At 42.4% G+C, this 24,883-nt stretch overlaps 1 protein-coding gene across 1 annotated transcript in view; it reads right to left on the minus strand.

Moving 5' to 3' along the window:
* The window catches only part of unc5db (unc-5 netrin receptor Db), an 87,258-nt gene that overhangs the window by 12,284 nt on the left and 50,091 nt on the right, over window positions 1-24,883 (minus strand). Inside the window, exons 8-12 of the mRNA XM_030059180.1 lie at window positions 24,301-24,333; window positions 22,849-23,034; window positions 19,622-19,984; window positions 17,792-17,876; window positions 5,923-6,094 (exon numbers count right to left, since the gene is read on the minus strand). Of these exons, the coding sequence (XP_029915040.1) occupies window positions 5,923-6,094; window positions 17,792-17,876; window positions 19,622-19,984; window positions 22,849-23,034; window positions 24,301-24,333 (839 nt within the window). The remainder of the gene's footprint in view (window positions 1-5,922; window positions 6,095-17,791; window positions 17,877-19,621; window positions 19,985-22,848; window positions 23,035-24,300; window positions 24,334-24,883) is intronic.

Raw genomic sequence — 24,883 nt, forward strand, 5'->3', positions numbered from 1 at the left:
CCAACGCATACCTGCTCACTTATTATTTAACATCAGCTAAATACGTAATATGTAGTCAACAGTGTTGTTTTTCTGTATCAACCTAGGTTTTAACCTGTGAGGAAGTCTTGTAACAACATGTCAAAACTCAAGTATTCTGTAGAAACCTTCCTCACTTATACACAACATGCCTAAATGGATATAACATCACAAGGTTAAGTATGAAGTGCACACGTGCTATGTGCTAAAATAAATACTTTCAGAGAAATGTTCCAGCACTCTTCAGTAATAAATTATTTTGACTAGCTTGTTGGCAGCTGCCCAGTATTATATCAGAATTTATTAGGGAAAAAAAAAGACTTGGTATGGATTGTATGGAAAACATACAAGTATGTGGCCTACTTTATTTTCTGCTGGCCAAAAATTTACATAATTTATCCTCTTATACATTATACTCCAGAATCTAATAGCTCAATGGGATGTTTTTTTTTTCCAGTTAAGAAAAAAGTGAGAAACATTGCAACACTGCTCATCAATATTTATCATCATTTATATCATGTGTTACTGCCGGGTTTTCTGTGATTTTAATACCTCATAATGTATAGTAAGGGTTTGTTCTCGCATTTTTCTACACCTTTGTCATTATAGGGTATTATTGCATACTACTACATCAGCAACTAACAGTTCTTTTTATAGGTAAATACACAGTACACTAAATGGAAATAAAACATGGATTAATTTGTAATGGTGTGGGCTAACTCTGCATAAAGCCATGGGAAACTGGAATTCAATAGCATTTTTTTTCTCCTGATAACAAAGTAGATGGTAGCTGAAGTACCTGAACTATAGCTGCAGCCTGAGTGAGGTACCCAAGCACCCATCATATGTAAACCCCTCACCATATTCTTGATAGTGGTGGCTTGCATTCAATATTGATACAGTTTCAGTATTTCAGTCTCTATGAACAAATCCCAGCTCTCTGTTTTTAGGACAGAGATGAAATGACATGCAAACTTTTGTGCTTGTATTGTTTTATTCCCATCACTACTGAAACTTAATGCTGTTTGCAATGTCTCGTGGTTCCACTATAATTACTGCATTTCAGTGTGGAACACATTCCTCCTGTTAAAAGCAGTATAGTAGAATAATATAACATTGACTCATATTGCAAACCAGTGATGTTGCGCTTTAGTTATATTCATAAATCTATCTTGGTTGACGTGATAGTTTGGGTTTTTTCCCTATGTAGTGGTATTTGCTTCTCCATCCAAGTGTAATATATAATCCAAGTTTGTTCCACAAGTGGAACTACTTTTTTTTGGTGTCATTATGCAACAGCTCCCATTAGCATTGTATGTTTGTTCACCCACCCGCTACACAAAGCTGTTGCGTAGTGATACCGAAACTAAGTAGTTCCACAAGATAGTAAGAGCATTGTAAAGAATCCCCAACAAACAGGTGTTGCTGTGCATCCTTCAAAACACATTTCAACTTTGCGTCACCGCTCGAAATTGTGTTGTTTACTGCAAGATGTACTTCATTCATTTTTGAGACAAACAGCACCGGTGATACACTCACTCTTGTGACAGGGAAGAAGCTGATAGGTCAAACTTTAAGGATCTGTTACACTCGTATGGAGGAGCAAGAACCACTATGTGGATAAAAAAAAAAAAAAACTATCACCTAGTCAGTAGATGACTGACAGCTCCAAAGGGTGGCTACTGTATTCAGTACATAATGAAGGAAGATATTGTGTGCTCTGTGTGTACTCATACCACGTATCCTGCCGGCTGAGAACCTGAGATGGCAGTTTCAGGGAAAATCATCCAATTACAGGCCAATCTATGTTTCTATATAGAAATACTGCTTCTTTTTCAAACCTTAGCAGTCTTTATTAAATCCCAAAAGGTAAGAAAACACAAATGGAGAGAGAAATGCCAGCTTTCAGTTTTCTGTGGTTTTTAAGTTCTCTTTGGGTAGAGTGTATCTCAACAGGTCAGTTTAATTGAGACCACTTAGACTCAAATGACAAAAAAGGTAGATGTTTGAGTCTAGGTGGTCCTCATCATCGGGCCGGCTCACTGTTAGATTATGTGCTTATTGACATTCTTTGTCTGTTGAGTCAGAAGGTTCTCACTTCAATAAATCCTTTTGCACCTTCAACGATGAAATAGGGTTATTTTAATAAGACCATGCACTTGAAGATATAATACATCCTCAAAATCCCCCTATCTGTTCTTTGGTTAACCTCAGTGCTAAGTTATTATTTCCAACCAAGAACCTATGATGATCTCCAAGCCTCTTTGATATTGGAGTGAAATCTCAAAGCAACAGGAATCTTGTCTTCATTCATATCCCCTCTGGTCTCCTTTGTTATTTTCTTCACACCACTCGCCCCTGTCTTGAGACACTGCCCGCTAACACTCAATAGATATCTGTTTGACACACAACAGCAAACGTAGAACACTTTTAAGAGACAAGGTTAGGTAAACCTGAGGTTGAACTCAAAAAAAAAAAAAGGTGAAAAATGGACTGACGGGAAGCAGTGACACCTCTCCCTCTAATGTTGTCTGAGCAAACAAGGTGTCAGTAGAAGAGCTCTTTAAAGCGACACTAATCTCTGACTGAATGACCTCAAGAGAGTCGACAGGGTTTCTAATCTGTGGCAGCACCTGGTGGCATCTCAGCAGGAGATTATAAAGATGGGCATGGGAGAAGAATGAACAAAAGGGTCAAGAGAGGCGGACACTTAAAGTGGTTATGTGCAAGACCCTTGTTTAATTCATTTTCTCCTGTTTTTGCTGTGGTGCCACTGCACTGTGCATTCAACACATCGCCAATCAATCAGTGTGTTCAGTGCTGTGGCATTTTCCTTTTGGGTTGATAAGGACTGGGTTTCGGCATGCGGTCCTCTTTTCTTGACTGTTCAGCTGTGGTGGCTAAGGCTAGGAAAGACTATTTAGAATAACACAGGTGAAATATTTCATTAACTGGATATAGGTTGACTGTATTTTGTCAACTGGTGTGACAGGTAATATGTAAATGTGCATTTATTTACACAGAAATGTCATGGATTATTACTTTAAAGGACAAATCCACCCTAAAATCCTTTTAACGTTACAAAACAGCTGTCAAACAGGGGCGCCTCCTCACACAGCCTCCTGGCTGGGCCCTCTGCTACAAATAATCCTCACAATGATTCCAGGTAGAACATGGGAATGATGACACTCCAAAACATGTTTTCAGGCTCAAGACTTTGAGGCATGATACAAAGCCATATTTTTACATGGATATGTTTGGTTACAATTATCCACAACTGTGTGTGAGTGGTGCTATATAAATGTTGGACAATATAGCATACTTTGTGATTCTCTGATGACGGCTCTTGCCAAAAATGCTTGATGTGGCCATAAATAAACATGGTAAAACTGCTCTATTGTGGAGTGCCATTGTTCCCATGTTCTACATGGATTCTTTGTTGAAATACAGCTTTTGGATATCTGGGTCCATTCTTTTGTTTGGTGGTGAGTTTGTCTTATTCCTAAGCTAAGTAGTTAAATATACTGCAGATGACATGGTGCAACATGGAGACACTTTCAGCTACAATGAGTCTAAGAGCAGAAAAAAACTCACTCTTGCAATGCAGCCATGCATGTTGTGTTTTGAGCGATCACTAACACACCTCAATGTTCATTTATGTTCTGTGGGAATTTTTGAAGGCATTCTGGCTAATGTTAGAAATCAACAGCTTAAGAAGACGTAGACAAAGCAGGCTGAAGGAAAGTGGGTACAATAAAAACATAATACTGAATGCACTGAGCATCACAAATTGATAATATACAGTGTATCCAAGGGTGGATTTTCCATTTAACTGCAGATGAACGTCTATGATGTTGCATCTCATTGTGCCCCTTGCTTAGGGTAAGACATTAATGCATTACTATGCCACTTGTATAATCACCATACCAGAGGCCCATCTTCCAGCCATCCCCATCGCTTAGAACAACATTATTTAGGACAAAGAAGGGATTCTAGGGTGCAGGCAAATCTGTCTGGTCTTCCTTTAAAGAACAAGCTCTTTTAAGCACTGACAACTACAACAGCAGCCAGGGGCAAACCTGCGGTATTCATTATTCTGACCTATGCTTTGCTTGCCAAAACTTTACATCAGATTTACATTTACATTATTGCCTGACTGGAAATTCTCTGCATCCTCCCCCCTGTTCTCTTATTAGCATCTCCTTTCCTGCTACTATTCAAAAACGGAAGCAAATAATGCAAAGTGATGTCAGCGATGGGGTTTGTTATGCCTTTGGGTTTTGGATTAAGCTCTTGGGACTACATCCAGACCAGCTAAAAAACCCTTTTCACCAGAAGAAAATAAAATTGAAAAAAAAAAAACAAAAAACAAAAAAACATTGTTGGAGTGAAAAAAACATGTATACTACATAAATACCGAATGACATAAAATGTGTTTGTTTCATTTCACTGCAACCCCCTTCAAAGGCATCAGAGTGAGGCTAACAAGGAAAGCAAAATATCGAGTGAGCGTTGCCCTGCTTGGTTGTGTCGTGTTTAACGGTGTGTTCAGTGGAGGGGGGTGTGTATGGTGGTGGTGTTGAGGTGTGTGTGTGGGGGGTTGTTAGATAAGGCAAATAGGGAGTCGCGGTCAGCAGAGAAACCCTTTCCATGGCTCTGTTCCTGATTGCCTTGTGTCGACGTTCATCGTGCCGTGTCCATCCTGATCCACTAATCGATACTTCCCTTGTCTTTCCCTTGTCTAACGGGGGCCCTTATGCCCCTCCCCACCCCCACACCCCCACACACACACTCCCATCCGCCAACACCACCGCTCTCCACTGACTGACAGTGGCCATGCCTCTTCCTCTCTATTACACACTGTAATTGTTTTTTTATTTCCCCCCAGCTGGACCCAGCGGTGTTACCTTTAGGTGGCCTTATGTCACCTCCTGGACCCACAGAGGCTGCAAGGCTGGATCAATCACAACACCCCCGCTGCCGTCAATACCCCCTTACTGCTCACACACAACTCACCGGTCACGTCTCACTGTGACTAACTGGACCTTTTACCACATAAAACAAATACATAGAGGTCAGTGAACGGGGGGAAAAAAAAAACAGAGTCAACGACCTGTGACATCTTACGTTGAGGAACATGTCTTTTCTCACCATTTACAAACCCACAATCCCATAGGGAGTGTTTGCACTGGGTGACATTTAGTGATGTAGTGGTAAATAAAATGATGGGTTAACTATGACGTCTAGTCGGTGATTGTCATGAGTTGAACAGCCAGCTGAACAACCACTAGTCTTGCTCTGGCATCTGTTATAGAATGAATCTGCTGTTTCTCATCTGCAGTGGCTCGGGCTTTCCGAGTGTAGCCAGGCTCTTCTTAATCAAACACATCATACTTAACCACTTCGCCTGAATGGATGGCGGTGACTTGCAGAATTGATGCTAACTGACGTTAATTGTGTGCAAAAAACGTTTTCCTTATATGCGGTGAAGGCTGAACCAGGGGTATTGTGTCACTGACAAAGATGCAATTAAATCAAAAGTTAGTACTATGCCTCTACACGATGTGTTTGTCAACTATTCCTGGTGTGATCCAGCTTCTGGCTTGTGCCACTGTATTTTGAACTGATGCGCCTGCAGTTCAACAGTATTTACGGACAACCCTTTCAGAGTGACAGCCCGTGTTCTGCAAATATAAAAGGCCAGTAAACTGAGGTAAGGTGGGCTTACCCGGCACTACATCTCTGGTGACATTTACCCAGTAAGAAAAAAAAAAAAAAAAAAAAAAAAAAGAATAGAGCCATTTAGGAAAAGACAACCGGGTAGGAGAAAACGCCATGTCTGGGCCGGGCCGAGATGTTGAAGGGTTGCACTGCACTTGACAGGCCTGGGGCAGCAGCTCTCACCTCCCATTTGCTGTCCTGGGTTTTTCTCTTGAGCTGGATGTTCCAGTTCTCGGCGTCGATCTCAGCGCAGTGAGCTATGGTCATGGCCACTGGGCTGAAGAGGTCCAGCCCTGGAGGACCGTATGTCACCTCTGGGCCCAGTAGGATTTCACAGCCTTCCTCTGTTTGAACGCTAAACACACCAGAGGACACACACACACACACAGACAGAGAGAGAGAGAGAGGAACAAACAGTGAAATTGACACATAGCAAAAGGCAAGATAAAAGACATTGTACCCCTGCAGCGAAAAGATACAGCCTGTGCTTTCACATTGTGATACATGCGAGCGGAAAGACTCCTGGTGTAGACGTCCTGCAAATGGGCCTTTTGATGAATACTTTTATTCTTTTCTTGCACCTTACAGCATCGTAAATGCATTCATTTTTAATATGTGCGGTAGGAACTGCACTGCGGCGTCCTGCGTGCAAATGTGTTCTTTGTATTACTTTAAATCGCTGTGTAATGAATTAGAATAGGGTGCAAGAGTGAAAAACAACACTTTGTTCTGAGGTGCGATGCTTTAATGAGTCCTGCTTTTTTTTTTTTTTATCTCATTGGCACATTCTGTAACCTGCAGAAAACAAAGTCTCAAAACTCAAACTGGGGAACAAGTGGGAACATCTCAAATCATCCACAGTAAACCTGTTGTTGTGTATATGCTTTAAGCAGGGTATTGATCTCTGCATGACTTTGCATATTTATCATTTGGTGTTTGTTGTCTCAGAGCCATTATATGTACTTAACATCTTTGCGCTCCTGCTGCTGCATGAAACAACAAATGAATGAGGGAAAAAAAAAAAAAAAGCTTAGGTGGGCTGCCATGTAAACAACACATGCTTACAGGAGTTTGACTCCCTTGAAGTGCTACAGCTGCGGATTCCAGTTCAAGTTTGAGCTCGTCAAGTTCAAGGTGCTGCCTCAAAGCCAGCACGGTGGACTTGACGCAAGTGCAGGTAAAAAAACGTCAGTGCAATTTTCCCTTCCAGTTGGAGTGTGCTCATTAAGGTGGGATTAGAACAAACAAGTCTTGCTCGTGGACAGTGGCAGAGGCGGCTGGCTGTGGCGGTAGGAAAAAGGGCAGGCGAGATCAAGGCGGTGCAGAGCGACGCCTCGGCAAAGCTCTCTAAGCTCATATCAGTCATCGCAGATCAGAGATCTGAGAACGCTGATTTGTCGAGATTTCCTCCCCAGAATGAGAAGTGATTTATGGTCCTCAAGGGAGCAGGGGCTTTAAGTTTGCGGCTCTGGCGTACAGTGCAGTACGCAGTGACTTTAAACAAACAGGTAGAGAGTCAGGAGGAATAGCTAATGATGCCCGGACGTATTAGTGCGGCAGCTGTTTTTTTACTTTTCATCCTGTTAATGTGTGATTCAACACAATCTGCTGGTAAACAGAACCGGCATGCTAATTCATATTTCACATTATTCAATATGGGACTAAGCTCACGCACATCTTCTCTTATGTCAACATCTAACACAGTCACTTGGAATTTGGGTGTTATTTTTTTTTCCCCCACAGCATGGTACCAGCATCACCAAAGCTGGGGGTGGCGTTGTTTCCTGCTGGGGCCACCCAGCGCTACAAATGCAGCTCTCACGGCGCCGCATTTGGATAAAAGCCTCCAACAAACAGCATATGCTTTACTGCATAAGGATCGATTGTTTACTTGGAGAGTAAAGTGCAATGATTCATACACTTTTAATTGTCTGTGTGAGTGGCCTTGCAAATGACACTCCAACTGCGTTGTCGTGTTTTTTTTTTTTTTTTTTTTTTTTTTTTCATTCCCGCCCCCAGCTTGTGGAAAGTTTTCTGTCTTTTTTTTCTTCTTAAGAGACACGTTATGTAAGCTTCTGAGCCATTACAGTTGCTTATCTGTATTAAAGGCTGCTGCTGTCTCTTGGAACACCTTAATGGTAAATGCGCTCTCCAGGTGCTGACACACACTCCAGACTTCCCAATTACTGTCTCAACATCTGACCTGAGGGGATGATATTCTCATTTATTCTGACTGCCGGGCCTTGCAGGTAGCATCTCATCGCACCTTGCCCTCTTCCCTACTTAGATAAAGACTCCTGGCTCACGGTGGGTTTTTCTGTTATGTCAACAGTGGCCCGGCTCTGGAGTGGTCCAGCGAGAGCCCTCGATCCCGCCGCCGACAACGCTGAGGCTGATCACACGTTTAATGCAGAGTGTAGGCAGGGAGCAGATTACCCGCGCCTTAAGTAGCCAGCCGCTCGGCATGAGAGTCCGGCGGCGACCTAAAAGAAGCATCCGCGGCTCCCGGCCTCCTTTCTCAATTCCACTTGTCATCACGATGAAGGGCTCTATACGGCAGCTTCCCGAGCCCCTAGATGAGGTGCATTATTTAAAGTGAGCGATGACTCACTCCTCGGGGACCCGGGAGCCGCGCAAAGTGGCAGATTGGGCCAGCGAAGGAGACGGCGGGCTTAATAAATGCACACATTAATACGCTCCATTAGCCTCACCTTTATTTGCTTGTAGTCTCCCACCTGTTTGTCCCACTGTGCTTTTGTCCGTTTTGAAGGCGATGCAGATGCCCCACGCACCGCATGGATACATTAATCTGGCAGGCATCTAGAGGTGAGGCTTCATATCCAGTGTTGGTGATTTTAGTGCTCCTCTTTTGATGCTTTTGTAACATCTCTCTCTCCATCTCTCTCTCTCTCTCTCTCTCTCACTCTATACAGAAATGCAAATCGTGGAATAAATTCTCTCTTGACTGTCTCCCTCTATCTCTTCCTCCCTGTCCCTCTAACTGCGTAAAACATACATCAGAACAGCGTCCGTGATCAAGGACTGTCAAATAAAATTACTTGATTAGCTCAAAGCACAGCTTGGTAAAACATCCACACTAAACTAGGAGTGTCACTAATCAGTTTGAAAATATTTCAAATTGCATTTAGCGCCTTGATTAATAATGCCTTCATAATGACTATATAACTAACTTCCAGATCACCGGGCTGTGGTGTGTTGCGGGGCACTTGGCTTGAGTGGAAGTGAGTGGAAGCAATAAAGCTAATCACCTGAAAAATGTTGCTTGTTCACTTAGCATTAGGAGTCATATATACATAAATAAAAGCAAAGGTCTACCATTAAACACACAGTTGTATTCACTGAGACGTCCCCCCTCATGTATTTATTTTGCATTGGTACTAAAGGCATTTACTTCTTAAATTTTTTGACATTTAAAAAATAATTAAAAGTAAAAAATAAAAAAATAAAAACTAGACATTATATGTTGAGACGCATATCTGATATGAGTGTACAAGGCCTATATTGGCTGTTTAATATAGAAAATACATAAAAGTCAAGATCTGATACTACTACTGTCACTGCTACTACCACTTCTTCAACTACTTCTACTAATAATGGGTTTAAATGAACAGAATAAACATTTCCAGGTCTTCTGATCTTTTAATCTTTTCCACTTTTTGTGCTCCATGGTGTTTTTGCATAAAAGGAAACACTGACTACTTAGAGTACAATAAAAATGTTTTGGTCAGAGATATGACATTGTTCAGTAGAGATGGTTAAAAAATGAATACAGATTTGAGTGGTCAAAGAAATAGGTAAAGATACTGAACATCAGCAAAGAAAAGTAAAAGAAAAAAGGGCTACTGGCAGATTCAGTTTTTACTGTAAATACAGTACTGGCTGTCAAAAGTCACACTGGTCAAACCCAAATTAAGTTTTATGTAGATTTACTTTTTTATTTGGACGTTTTCTGACCAGTGATACAAACAAGCTACTGCCACTTCAGACATTTCAGCCTTGCCAGCTAAAGAAATCCATTCTCAAGCCAAAAAAGCAAATTACAAAGAAGAATTATTATTCCAGCAGGTACCATGGAGGGCTATTACCTGGTCAATAGAAGTCTTCAAACTGAAAATGTAAACACGTGTCATCAATAATGGTTTCATATCAAAGGTTGTGTTTTATAGCACCTCGTTGGTCCAGTCCTAGTAGCTGTAGCTGAAATTGTGCAAATATTTGTTTATTTGTTTTCTGATATTTAAGCATATTTGGGCAACTACCAGATCAGGTAAGCACATGAGTACGGTAGGTTTGCTGCTTCTTCAGTCCACGGCTAAAATTACTGGTCAAAAATAACATTTCAAGGTTCAATTTGCAAGACCACTAAGTAATGATATCTAACATGAAAATACTCCAATGTCCAAATCAAAACCAACATTATGAATATCACTATGTTATGCCACCGAGTGAGTGACAAAACACTAACATGTACACAGATTGTTGCACTGTCATGCGTGCAGAGCATGAAAACAAAACAAACAAAAAAAAAAACAAAAAAAAAACCCTGAACATTCAAATGAGATTAAAATGTCAGTGGTGTTGAAGTTTTATGAAGTGGGTAATTTGGTTCTCGGTATTGGCAAGTACCCAAAGGTGAGTCAGTACATCTCTACATGGAGTAACAGGAACAATAATAACACCGCACTTTATTTAACGCACCCTTCAAGGAACCCAAGGGCACCATACAACACAAAAGAGAACATAATTAAATGCAAGACAACATGTACCACGGCACAAGAGTCCTAGCAGAGAGAACAAACTAGGGGAATTCCAGCGAGGCGCAGGTCTAAATAATTCTCTCCAAGAACAGCCTGGCTGCAAAAGCGAGGTTTCAGTCTCGATATAAAAATAGAGATGGACTCGGCATTGCAGAAGGAAGCAGAGAGGGCATTCCAGAGGCTAGAAGCAGCTGCAATAAAGGCTCTGCCCCCCCCACCCCCACCCCCACCTGCCCTCCACAGTGCACAACCTGGTGTGGGAAGTGATGAGGAGACGTGCTGGAGAAGCTGTCTGAGGGGGGTGAAATATTTCTACTCCGTCTTCTTTGGTGTGTTAACACAAGGTGCCATTAAAGGATCAGAGGTGTCTGTACTCACGACAGTCATCACAGAAAACACACTTATACCTGTCAAGACACTCCCTCACAATTTACTCCTCTCATTACCATTTGTACGATGCTGCTTTAGATATTCAAATGTTTGATTCATTTCCCTATTGTTTCCTTAATTTAGCTGTTCAAGTGATAAACTGTAAATTACTAAAATTGTCCCAGCTCCAGCTAACATTCATACCTGGGTTTAGAAGTCATGAATGTTTGAATTTAGTTTGTAAAACAGCCTTTTTCTCCGGGGACATTATGTTGCATGGGTTTCCGGCTGCCACAAAAAAGGATGGCGCATTCATGTGCTACTGAATAAACAGAAATAAGTGTAGCCCTAGTTGGCATTCAAATCGACAGCTTCCTTTTTATGATATCCATGTTTGCTTATAGTTTGTCCTCTAGGTTTGATTTTCAGAACAAACATCCCATGAATGCAATGCTGGGATGAATGCTGGGATGTCAGAGCTTCCCACTGGCATGTGAACGCACCAGAACACTTTATGATCATTTATGATCACTTTATCATACATTATGATCATAATTATTATTATTGTCATCTTTATTATTATTATTATTATTATTATTATTATTATTATTATTATTTTAAAGTAATGCATGTGTTACAGCAAAATTGAACTATGATAAGAGTGTTGGGTTGTATATGGTTACCTGGGTGAAACATCCTCATTAGCTGCTCTGTGCTCTTCTGTCTGAGCTGCTAATCTAGATTAAGATATTTCTGTCTGTCCATTCACTTCCATAGCAAAACAGCTCCCAAAATAACACTTTTAGCACATAAACGAAACAGAACTAAGCAGATTAAACCAATATGAAATGCAAGAAGTCCTGGTACGCATTTCTTGAAGAAGATTTAACTTTTCTTGTTATTTTCTTCTTTTAATTGGAAAAGAGATCCAGCAGGTGGCGTGCGCAGGTAATTTCAGCATGGTCGCCTCGCACCAGGTAGAAATAACCTGTTCGTGCTTTCACAAATAATTTTAACTACAGAAAAATCTTGTTTTTATACTGGCATAATCTGCTTTGTCTGTTTGCTGTTTGCTGCACTATAGAAGTGAATGGTGCGACACAAATCCAATATTCTGGATTAACAGGGCGTGGAGAAACCAGTGAGGATGCTTCACCACAATGTGAACTCAAATCGCATCCAGGTAACTATACAAGCCAACACTCTACCAAAGTTAAGCATGACAACAAACAACAATAAAGAGCAAAATAAGTAGTTTTGAGAATAATAAATCTGGGTATGAAATTACTTGTGAGGGATTAGCTATCAAGTCTCTATGAGTTTAATGCTGTACTGAAATTAATAGGAACAAATGGCAAACTGCAGGAAACATGCCGGTAGTGGTATAAAGTATATGAATACTAGATGGACTGAAAAATGCACAAACACCGGTATAGTCCTTTTATATTTTTTTTTCAGAGCTCTTTGATAATGATCACTCAATTACAGATCTGCAATGTCCTTGATGATTAGGCCTAAGTAGCCTCTGTATTTGCATGTGATTGAGTAGTTTCTCAACATCCTCCTTTATTAAGTTGACAGGAAAAAGTCAGCGCTAATGGGAAGTGTGAAAATAGCTGACAATTTATAGTCGCTGCAGCAAAATAACTCATTTCTGAGATTTTTTTGCGTTAGATTGAGTTACTCGTTATCCACTATGTTTTATTCATTCATCTAAACAGAAAAACAAGTCTGAAAAGGAAGGGCTGATATGCGACGATGACCTGAAACAACTCAGTGTAATTTCTGTGAAGATACTGTGGACGGATAGACTCTCTTACCCCACGAGAACATCAAACCTCTTCGATGAAGATGAGTAACAGTTTGAATTTTGACAGCTTTTATTGCAGATTGTAATTTCACCTTCCAGGCAACATGGAGTTGTGCGCTCTGGACCAGAACCATGAACAAAGTATCTTGCCAGAGAACGGCACGTTCCGCTGTGCGATCTATGGACCATGAGAGCCGAGGGCTTAAAGCCACAGCTTTCCATCCAGAAAAACTGGCCGGCTAGTCCCGTCTCTGTGGGCAGTTTTGACTCTGGCCAGAGGATGAAGCATCCAGACAGACAGTCATGTCACACCTACGCACTGTTGCACTTCTTCTGACAAGCACATATATGAGATTATCGTAGAAGCCCTCCAACTCTATATTTGATTCCTCGATTCACTTTGTGAGTGCTTGATTTGTGTAGAAGCGCCTTTTCACTATTAAAAAAAAAAAAAAAAAAAACACACACTGGGAGGCGTCTAGACAGCAACAAATAACCTATTATGCCTGAAATGTTCGTCTGCACCTCTTTTATAAAATACACATACTGAAACTCCAGTTTCACCCTTAAAAGCTCATTTCCTACCAGGACAGAGCTGTTTCTGCCTCAGTAGGTTGAGGGATTTATCTTACAACACAAAGCGCTCATAAAACCTTGGAGGCAAAGGAAAATATGTCTGACCTAAGCAAAATCGTGCCTTCAAAAGATTTAGATGAGCCTTTGAAAAACTTCAAGAACACATCTTAAAAATAAGCTTTAATGGGATTCTATCAGCGTGTGGAGAAGTGGGTTGGATAGGGATTGGCTGGATGCAATGGAAGAAAGGATACAATTCTCTGCAGGTCGTCTGCTCTGCCAGGATATAGACAGTGATTGACAGCTCGCAAGATGACAAGCACAGCAGACCACAGGGAGAAATAGGTGTCTACAGTAAACATATTTTCACTCACACAGAGCGACGGGGAAAAATAAGCACTTGAAAAGCACCGCTGTGGCCAAAACCAAACACTGTCGGGTTTGGGTCTGAAATATTTTCAAGTATTTCAAAGGTGAATGCGGTAGATAAAGCAGTGGGAGAAACCAGACCCCCTATACTGCCAGGGAAGAATCTATAAAAGGAGCTGAGGCGAGCTGGTGTGATACTGTACATACAGTATAAACTCTCGGCTTGCTTGTAAAGAGTTACAAGGGCAAATCATGGCTTACACATGCACTACACATCTCAACAACATTGCCTAAAGAGGATTTGCTGCCTACAAATGCAAAATGTGTGAGTCATGGATTTCCATTTCACTGTACAGTATATATATTGCAAACGCAGTGAATTCAGAGTAGAGCTTATCTGATAGAAGCACTTCTTTTAGGTCGGTGAGAAAATATGTTATTAAATTAAATGTAATATAGAAAAAGCTGCTTTTTGAATCATCTTCCAATACAACTCAGTTTCACGACAAGCGCGATTCACCGTTTCAGGCACTTGTTTTGCGGCGAAATATTTCAGCATTGAGTCAGCGGCGTTGCGCCGCCCTGTCAAGATTATCCACAGTCCTGTCATTTTCACCACTAATGCGCGCATTTTGGGGGTCTCTTTCTTCTGTGACTTTGTTCATGCGGAGCGGTGTGAATAAACAGTGACACTTCAGAAGAAACTGGAAGCCCTCATGGCTCTCCGCGGGGAAGGGCGTACAAACCCACCCCACGGGGAGAAGCTCAGTCCATCGAAGGGTCATTACCTAGTTGTGATCGGAATGCATAATGCGCGTACTGCCAAGATGAAAGGCCTCGGGAGACGTCTACGCTTTCTACTCCGCAGTGCGTGTCCATCAGTGCACCATGCTCCATTCATCACAGCATTCATGACTGCTTAAACAAGCACCCTAGGCCGTGACTCTCTCCCAGAGCGTCGCATTGTTGACAGCATGCCGAGTATATAACTACATATTGACTCTCAGCAGAGTAGCGGGGACAAAAGAGAGATTGGAGGTTTGACTTTGCCTCCTCCGAGTCCGTTGGCTAAATTAAGGAGTATATTGCACATCCCCCCCCCCCACCAACCTCCCACCCGCTCCCCCCAGGGTCGCTCTGCATGAACTTGACTTTCTCCACAGTGGCTGGGAGATCAAAGCCCCGACTACCACCTGCGAGGAGTTTCTAGAAATGAACACCCATATCGTGACACCTAGAGGACTCCTATAGAGAGCAGGAGATAGGCTGCGGTGCTCGCTGGGCCCATCTGTCACAGAGCCGGTGGTAAACAGAAAGAGGTGGGAGAACGGCCATGGGGAGGGTCACAAAAATCTACCCTTTGTAAGTCTATTTCCAATGCTCTTTCCTTGTATACATACTAGGGTTGGACAGATTAGGTTTTTCTGAAGGCCAGTACCAATACGTTAAAGCCTTCAATAGCTGATGTTCTCGGCAGATACCGTATTTCCCCAATTAATCGCCCGGGCGTTTAATACGCAAAATCAACTTGGACCCCGGGCGTTTAAAAGAACCAGGCGGCTATTCGCTGCAGGCCTTTATTTATTTTTACACAGACCTGCACCAGGCCATTATTGTGATGACAGTTACTGTCCAACATATTTACCGTCGGTCGATTTAATATTACGGTACACCCTTTTTTCTAACGTTAGCTAGCTCTCTTATTTTGACAGAAAACTTAAGTGCCGCACAGTTATTGTACGGCTAACTGTTTACTTCTGCAAAAATAAGGTGAATAGCCTTATTTTGGGTTTACCTCAATATAATGCAAATAATCGCCCCGACGGTTATTCGGGTGGGCGTTTATGCAAAATGGGTGCAGACCCCAGGTGATTAAAAGAACCAGGCGGCTATTTGCGGCCCGGCAATTAATTGGTGAAATATGGTATTCAGTATTTTAAAATTTTATCTTTTTCTGACATTTTTTACATAACAAATGTTCAGAATTTTATCTTTTGATAAAAAAAGGAAAAAGATTGGAAGAAGATGCTTTGAAAGATGCCCATGCCCATGCTAAAACTCTCCACTGAAACCCAGGTTACTATTAATATCACTATTGTAACTACTACTACTGCTACATTGCTGCTACTATTATGAGTACATGACTAATAATGATAACAATAATAATAATAACAACTAAAAGAGTGTACTCAGTAGAGTGCAGATCTTGGCCGGGTGTATCTTTTTCCAGATTATCAGGCTACCCTATGTGCTGAGCAAAACTTGGCAGAGACTCAGCAGCCAACTGTATTGTCAAACGCTTTTGTAATTACAAATTAACTTGCTGTATGATTCAAATATAATACAGCACAGTATAGAAAATATACAGCAAAACTCCCAGAGCCTCTCAAGTTTAGCCTTTTCTTGGTCTGTTTTTATCTGTTTCACTTTATTACACACATTATACCACACACATACACACACATACATACACACAATCACACACTAAAGACCCGATGACATATAAAACTGAGAGCTGTTTTACTCTTCATTTTTTATAGTTGTGAAGCAGCATTTTTGTGTGTGTTGTGTGCAAAGTCGCTCACAAAACTCAATGCATGTCCTGGATTTTTTTTTTTTTTTTTTTTTTACCCATGATCAAAGTGAACACAGCAACAACAGGATACAAAAATGAGCAAACTAAACAGAGAATGTAGAGAGGGAGGGGTACAGCCCAACCCTGGAAAAGAGAGAGAGAGACAGAGACAGCAGAGGTGGTCAAGCGAGCTAGAAAGTGAATGAAGAGAGAGAACAGAGGAAGCCAAATTCAAGTCAAAGGTTAGTTGTGGACAGACATACACAAAGACACACACACACACACCCAGAGGAGCAAACACATGAGCTCCTCTAGGCTGCTGCCTGGCGGAGATAATAATATGCTTCCTCCATCGATACTTACATGGAATGATGTCAAATGCTGCATTAAAATCACTTCAGATTCAGTGTTTCTGGCGAACAAAAAGTGTAATTTTACACTAAATCCACTAAGGACAAGCATTAGCATGTTCAAAACCAGCAACATAACCTCTGATTGATAAAGAAGATTGCCTTGCACCAGTGACAACCTTAAATGCAAATGATGAACACTGAAAACATTTTATCACCCACTAATGGTTTTGGTAAATCTAAGCCTAAATAATATGTCATTAAATAAACTGCACCACATCCATCACACATACTGACACTAACTGAGCAATACCCCATAAAACACAACACAGACAGATATATCAAAAAGTGATATACCTGTCTATTTCTAACAGACGAAAATACACACTAATCTTGTCTAATGTTAAACTTTGATGAGGCTCAAGTGTATCTTCATGGTCTTTGTAAGAATTGCATAGATCCACATTGGCCAGAAGCACTTGCTGGGGTACAGCTAACAGCGGCACGACCAATTCTTCTTTCTGCCTGTTAGCATTACAAATACTTTTCATTTTGCAGGCTACTGACAGCAGAGACAGCCAAATGTGCATGAGTAAAAGCCATATGGGAAATGTCACAACGGGGGGAAATTCTTAATGATCCAGAAAACACAAGGTTTGGATGGGAATCTACAATGAATATATACTGCAACATGTTTTTCCTGCTTAGCTTGCCTCCAAATTTCTTTTACAGCAGTGTTTAAATAAAACCACGCTGAAAGAACACTCTGCCATATATCTTTTATGCCCTAATATCACTTCATTAACACTTGAAAAAGAAAGAGGACTAAGTTTGTATAGAAAAGCAAGCACAGGCTCATTAAACTGAAAGCACTTTGCGGCAAAGACCATAAACAAGGAAAGCTATATTTCTTTGACATCAATTTGCTTGAATCTAATTCTGCGGTAATTAAGACACCAAGAGCAGAGCCTGTTAAACGTCTAACTTTGTAATCTGCTTCACTGGTGCTTATAAGACAATCAGGAGTTCAGGAGTGAAAGAGCTATTGAGAACCTACTGGGCTTACAAGACTAAATGCTCCCGCAACGAGAGAATGAGAGAAATTACAGACAACAGGACAGTAAGGACAAAAGAGACAAAGCCAGAGGAGATGAATGATAAGATAAAGGAAGAGTGACAGATGGATAGATGGTTCAAATGATATTTGGGTAAACTGTGGCCTCACCTTGCCTCTCCCTGATTGATCACCATGTACATCTCCCAGGACATATCTTCAGCCACCGCACCATGGGGCACCAGAAGACTGACCCCTGGAAAACAAACACACGTGTCAATAGCAACAACAACACCGGCCTGACAGAATAGGGCAAACTGATGTCTTATCTATTATACACAGGGGTCTGATTTGTAATTTTATTCACTTTTTTTTTAAGACCGGTATTTAAGATCAGTACTTGGTTTGGATTCTTCTGTGAGCACAGTTTGTCTGCAAGGACATGTTGTGAATGAGGCCCTTTCATCTGTCACTCCTGAGCAACTGCGACAGTCTTTCTCTTCATTTTGACCTCCTAAGTGGCAATGTTCATGAATCTTATGCTTATGCAACATCTTTCAAGATGTGAGTGGAGATTTCTGCGGAGTGTCAACAGAACAATACCGGACCAACACTGTTGCCTGACACTATTCATCTGCTACTATGCGAATGGAAAGACATTCGCAGTGAAGAGCAAAGAGCATATAAAAGCTCTGCTTTACACACACACAAAAAAAAAAAAAAAAAAAATAGGTTTACAAGAGCAGTGGGAGATGACAGATAAACAAGGATTTTGGCAGGTCTATGGAAAGTGAATATTTTGTAATGCCTCTGCCATCTCCACACTGCACATTTCAACCAGTTAGCTTGCATTAAATAAACATCTGCCATCCTGTCTCGCATGTTAGTGCTGATTGTTCTGTTGGTACCTTGTGGAACAAAAAAAGGAATGTGATACAACAATTCAATCCGATAGCACTGTACATCTCTATCATGGAAATGGGGTAAAATAGGTGCGGGCTATAACCGGTGTTTATCCAAAATTTAAAGAGCATAATTTTGAAATGGTATGCACGATGAAATTGCATGAGGTCTCTTACAGAGAATTTCTACTTCACTCCTTTGGTTAAATATCACTTGAAAAGAGAGCTTCAGTAATCTGCAGTGGAGTGCTATGTATGGCCAGCCATTCAACACTAATGAATAGTGGCCACCGCAGAGAGGATACGTGAGTGCTGTACTTGACAGCACTGACTCTTCCACTTAGACCCTCAGCCCGAACGAAGACTGGAGGAGGCTGATTTCAATTCACCTCTCCATACAAGCAGAAGGCCACCGCTACATACACAAGGACCACAGGAGAGGAATGTAAGTGCAACGGTTCACACAGACTGTTGACCTCATGACAACTGTAGCGGTCCACGCAAACTCCTCCAATCGCTCCATTTGTGTTGGCGGGCCATGATGACCCCTGTTTGCTGGAGAGAGCTGGTGAGAATGTAGAGGAATAACAAACAGCTACCTGCCTTGGCAACAGCTCTGACAGGTCCTAGCAACAGCTTACATAAATTACATGGATTATAAGATTGGTGGCTTAATGACGTTTAAGAGTGGCAACATAGTAAGAACGTGACTTCTCACTGAATTTAAAGCACATACTGTAGCACAGAGTTATTCTCTAATTAGGGGGTCTTAAGGTGAGGGAACACACATTTGTGCTCAACTTATTTTTTCTTACTTCTCTCTTAAGACTGTGTTATACTTTTTTCACACCTTTTTCATTTTTTTTACACTGAGGGCAAGGCTGTGCCTCCAAGGCAGATGGAAAGCAACTGATTTGGATATGTTTTTTAGGCAGAGCAGAACACTTTCTAAAGCTGCGAAAAGTTCACTGCACTACTTTTTTGAGTCCATGAAACACAGCAAAGAAGACTTGAGTGAATCTTCACGAATACAGCAGGGTTTTTCTACAGTAAAGACACACCCTGAGCCCACACCTTTGTCTATTTGCTGTCTACTTGCCTGTATTTGGCACTACCAGTCGTCCTCCAGGGTGGCCAAACATGCCTGTGGTTCTCAGCAGCTCTTTAGTGGGGGTGAAGGGCCCGTTGGGCGTGAGCAGGCCCTTCTTGCGCCTCTCCACAGTGCTGCAGCAGTCTCGACCCAGGCCCCGAGGGAAGGTCTCCGGAGGGGCTTTGGCATGGAACTCTGCCCGCTCTGCCACACCTAGTGAAACCATAAAGGAGCTCTGAACTTTGACCTTGATGTCTGGCAGAGGGTCAAAGAGCTCTTTGTCTGTGGTGTCCTGGAAGCAGAGGGGAGTGCTGTATGTCCGTCCCACTGTTAAGTCTGGCTGCATCGAGGAGTTCAGAAGCAGCGGGTTGCCTACAGAGATGGAGAAATACACAGCCACACAGTCATACTGTCATCTAGAGCCCTGTATTCACATGGGACAAGCATTATTTGGGGAGCTACATCTTGTGAAACACATTCACACGGGATAATGGCATTTGCCGAAATTGCTGGTGCCCTGATTACAATTGTATAAGGCTCCTGATTAAGCAAAGGAGACGCACCAATAATGCTTTCATCATGCTCCTCTGTAGACACCACTATTGCCTTCGGTTTTCATGACAGAAAAAATCATGCCTAGAAAAATAAAAATAAATTTGTGCTAGGATTTTTACTCTACAAATTGCATATGTAGCAGATTTAGATAGATAGATAGATAGATAGATAGATAGATAGATAGATAGATAGATAGATAGATAGGTACTTTATTCATCCTGAGGGAAATTCACATTTGTATGGGACTATAGTCAATCTGCTCCAATCCCCAGAATTATTACAAATCACTGGATGTCCCCAGGTAGTATTAGTTCTGTGCAAATCCCCCATTCCTGGATCCCTTATACTGAATTTCCATGCACCTGACCAGTAAAGTTAAACTCCAGCACTGATTAAAACAACATGTCTGGGCAAGTGACCAGTGTATAAGAGGTAAGGGAGCGCAACCTGGACAGAAGGTCCAGGGCTCAGAGCCATGGTCAGAGCATTGGATTTAATTACCAAGCACACACAGCTTGATCTCCATAATCCATCTGCTGGAGTCAGCTCCTCTGGACACAGAGTCGTCCTCCTGAAGGACAGAGGGAGAGAGAGGGAGGGCCTGAAGGGGTCCAGGTGACTGCTCTGTAAATGAGGGGAGTCCTTCAGCTCCCAGTGTGGACCCAGCAGACCGTGGAGTGGGGTCTTCATCTGTGGCCATTAGATCTGACAATGCTGCCAAACGGACCGAGGGATGCACCGCATCGATCTGGCAGCCTCAGCCACACGGTGCCCCTGAATTCATCGTGCCAAGATAACGGCGAAGTCACAGAGTCCTTGCTGCCCAGCTGTTGCCTGGCAAGGGGTGCAAGGCAGGAGGCTAATGTTGTTTTATTTTTAGGGAAATCGTTAATTACCGGGGGCATAATCTATGATGAGCTTTTCTGGGGTGTGTTTGTTGTGACTTGTTCTTCAAATTTCAACTTTTCTCATCTGTTTCATCTTTCCGTCAAAATTCATCACATTAAAGCATGCAACACAACTAGCACTTTATTGACACAATAGCCATTCGGTTGTAGCTGTTATCCAGAGTGACTTAATATCAGCAGGTGGGGGGGGACAAGGAATAAAATCAGATAATCTCTGATAAGCTTATGTTGCACAGAAGAGGAATGCTATGAACATGCATTTTTCATTTTTCAGCAAAACCATAAGGGACTTTAAGGATATTCCACCTTGTATGCATTTGGCCAAAAAGGCAGCCCAGTGGACATTGCCCCTCAGTGCCGACATTCGATCACTGCAGAATTTCCCCCATCTCTCCCCTCCAGTCGAGTGGAGAATAATCTGATTATCGCTTGAGTGTGCATCTTTAAGAATGGTCCCGCGAAATGGAATGGCGGTGGTGAGATGAGAGAAGTTAATGAAATGGACCTCAGGTTGAATACCTTGAGGGATAGGTCTGGAATTGGGCCTCTGATTAAAAATCACTCAGAAGCAGAAGTAATGTGGAGAGACAGGGTCAGGTCCAAAGACTCATTCAGTACCCTGCCATACACTGGCTCCTGCAGCGGAGAGCCATCCGAAAGCGTTTAAGAACTTCTTTAAGTATTTAGGAGCTTTTTTCTGTCAATTATTAGACATGGAAAGCTACTGATTTGCAATTAAACACACACCTTTTAAAGGTGTTCCCCCTCCAGAGACAATTATCACCCCATGCTATTTGATGGTGAAATGGTAATAATGCAATCAGCACAAAAGTAGGTTAATATAAAATGCTACAACAACTGCCTTTAAAACACACTGGAGCTGGAATAATAAGGGAGAAGAAGTGCTCCATATTTCAGGGGCACCTTTGGCCCAGCTGATAGAGATGAAAATGGGAAGGAGTGATTGTGGCCGGTGGAGGGCACAGCAGGCGGGCTGTGGGGAGAGCTGGCCTATTTAAATAGGATGGATGACCTGCCGGATGAAGACCCAGCTCGCCCCCCTTTGCTCAACCCCCGCCCAACACACAACCCCACCCTCCTTCAATTCAATGACGATGGTGGGGCATGAGTGACTCCCCAGGCCTTGGAGGGACCAGTGATGTGGTCCGAGCACAGTGTGGGCTCAAACGGGGCTTTTCACAGCACTGTCACCGCGGCGGCGAGGATGGATCACCCCTCGCCACGATGGCTATCACTTGCGCTAACCCAGAAGTGTCAGTGACAGTAATATGAATGCCCGTAGCAAGGCTGCCTGGGACAGCCATAGCCCCGCACGCCTTTACCAACAGAAGTTATTGCTGTGCACAACAAAAATGGAATTGATGTTCACTGTTCCATACCCCTCGCGTTTATCCATCAGCGGCTTTAGCCAGTGCAATCTGATGGAGGAGATTGGTTGCCTGACAGTCAAATGTGTGGTCCGCGGGGAGGGGGGCTGAACATAGCCAGTGTCTATAAGAGATTGATTATCTCCAGCTTCACAATAACAGACGAGCAGGTCTGTCAAAATAGAAGGACAGGTCCTTTCACTGATTATGGGGGTATAAATCCTAAGCAGATAGGGAGGCTACGCACCGTGCTGCTCAATGCAAACAAATGCCATCAATCACCGGGGTGGCCCTGTCTGAGGGGTCCTTGATGACGCTGCCTTTTGGCCTTGTGGGCGTCGGCCCGTGTCTGCACGAAGCTGACAACACGCTCTCGCTCTCTCACCTTGTCTAGTGGTCTTGAAGTTGAAAGACTGGAAACCCCCGGTGAGTGCCGAGGAGTCGATGACGTCCACGCCGTACTCGCTCTGGTTCTTCCTGTACAGCATGACCGCCACCACCAGTATGGCCACGGCGATGATGCCGGCTCCCAGGCCAGAATACAGAGCCACATCGTTGGAGCTGTCCATACCTGAGGCACACAAAGCACATGAAAGGGGGGCTATTTGAATGTGTTCTCCAGAGACAGGAAAAACGTAAGGCACATGGGCTTTTCACTTTTACTGTGATGAAGACAGCTTTACTGAAACTTGGAATAAGCAAAGGTTTCTTAAGTTTTGCACATAAAAGAGCCTTGTCTTCTTCTTGTGAAAACAAACCAGAAGACATTGAGTAGGAGATGGAACAAAAAGAAACAGAGATAATGTTATTATGTAGACACTCAAGGGCAAACGTAGGCAAGAATAACAGTGTTTACTTTGGCTATGGCATGAAAATGTTAGAAAATGAAATAAGAAAGATGGAATGAGGTGGGATGGAGTGGACCGTCAGTCTTATCCCTCTATGCACCCCTGTGCAGTCTTCTGCACCATGGATAGGAATAAAATCATGTCCAGTAGTTACTCTAAACTGTTGCACATCACACTCAAGCTGCTAACATACTAAAACAGCCATTCGACCCACCCGGTCTATATCCAATAGCAGTGATGGATGTCTCACAGAGAAGGAAATCGGAGTCCATGCTGTGTAACCCGTGGTCACCAACAGTTGCAAGGAACGATCAGAAGCAAATTAATTTAGAGGAATCCTACCACAGTGTTCAGGTGCCAGATACCATGCCAGCTTGGTTTTCTTTTAATGCGCTCTCCACTGAGTCATTCAGGTTGGCCATAGTTTACAAAGAAGGTAATGGCACCTCACACCAATGTGGCAGGCTACTGAAAGCATGCAAGCTAGCACCTGACAATCACTTAGCCTGGCTAACGCCAGCGAGTGACTGAGAGCCACCACAGGAATGTGAGGACAGCGCCACAAATTGGTCAAATTACCTCATTTGCAACCATTACGACCCATTAATCTTCCGCAATATAGCACATGTTCACTTGTCACAACCAATATATATCTTGGCTCAGAGCGGGACCGCAGCTGTGATGTCACGGTTGTCATAAATGGTGGGTGCTGAGTAAAGACATAAATGTATAATGATCACTTGCTGGGTTAAAATGGGGTTTCAAGGTGAACTAAAAGGTGGCAATTCATGGTGTTCACTGCTTACAGAAAACATAAACTTTACAGTATGCACTGAGAAAATGCTCATGAGTCTGGCTCCCCTCGCTTGTCAGTTAACTTTGAACTGAGAATACAGTTGTCATTTCTTGCCCCCAAAAATTTAGGGCGCTAGTTTTAGTGACAGGTGGGGGGAGCTGAAGATGAAAGAAATCCACAAAGGAAGACTCACTTTGAGGTTTTACATCATGTAGCAGCTTTCGATCTGCAAAGACAGAGAGATAGCATGAAACAGAGGAGAGAAAGTGGTGATTAAAGTCCAAGCCTATGTGAAGTGACTAGCAAGTTCGGTCTCAGATCCAGCGCCCTGTGGAGAGAGATGCACTTCTGCTGACTATGCCAATAGACTACATAATGATACCAGGCAGGCACTGTTACTGTCCTCACATCACCATACATAAAGGTGAAAAGGTGCACACTGCTCAATGACTCGAAAATGCCTCTGAATGGGGTTATCATCTCCTGCCACTGGATGAAAAGGCATTAGGAAAATAATTTAGGAGGAATTAAGTTAGTGACTTTTCCACACTGGCTCAAAAAAAAAAAACTACATTTTGAAATTAATATTACAATTAGAGAATATTCTAGCCATGATTTAACTGGTGTCTGTGTCAGGAAGTTTGAAATACATCGAGGCTGTGAGCACTGTAATGATGTTCCATTCCAAACTTCAGGCATCATTCAAGAGTTTTCCTAAAAAAAGTCTGCAGTTCTTACTCTGTGATAGATTTCACTTGAAATGACATATAATATGT

The sequence above is a fragment of the Myripristis murdjan genome, chromosome 9 (genome assembly GCF_902150065.1).
Source record: "Myripristis murdjan chromosome 9, fMyrMur1.1, whole genome shotgun sequence".
Lineage (NCBI taxonomy): Eukaryota > Metazoa > Chordata > Actinopteri > Holocentriformes > Holocentridae > Myripristis > Myripristis murdjan.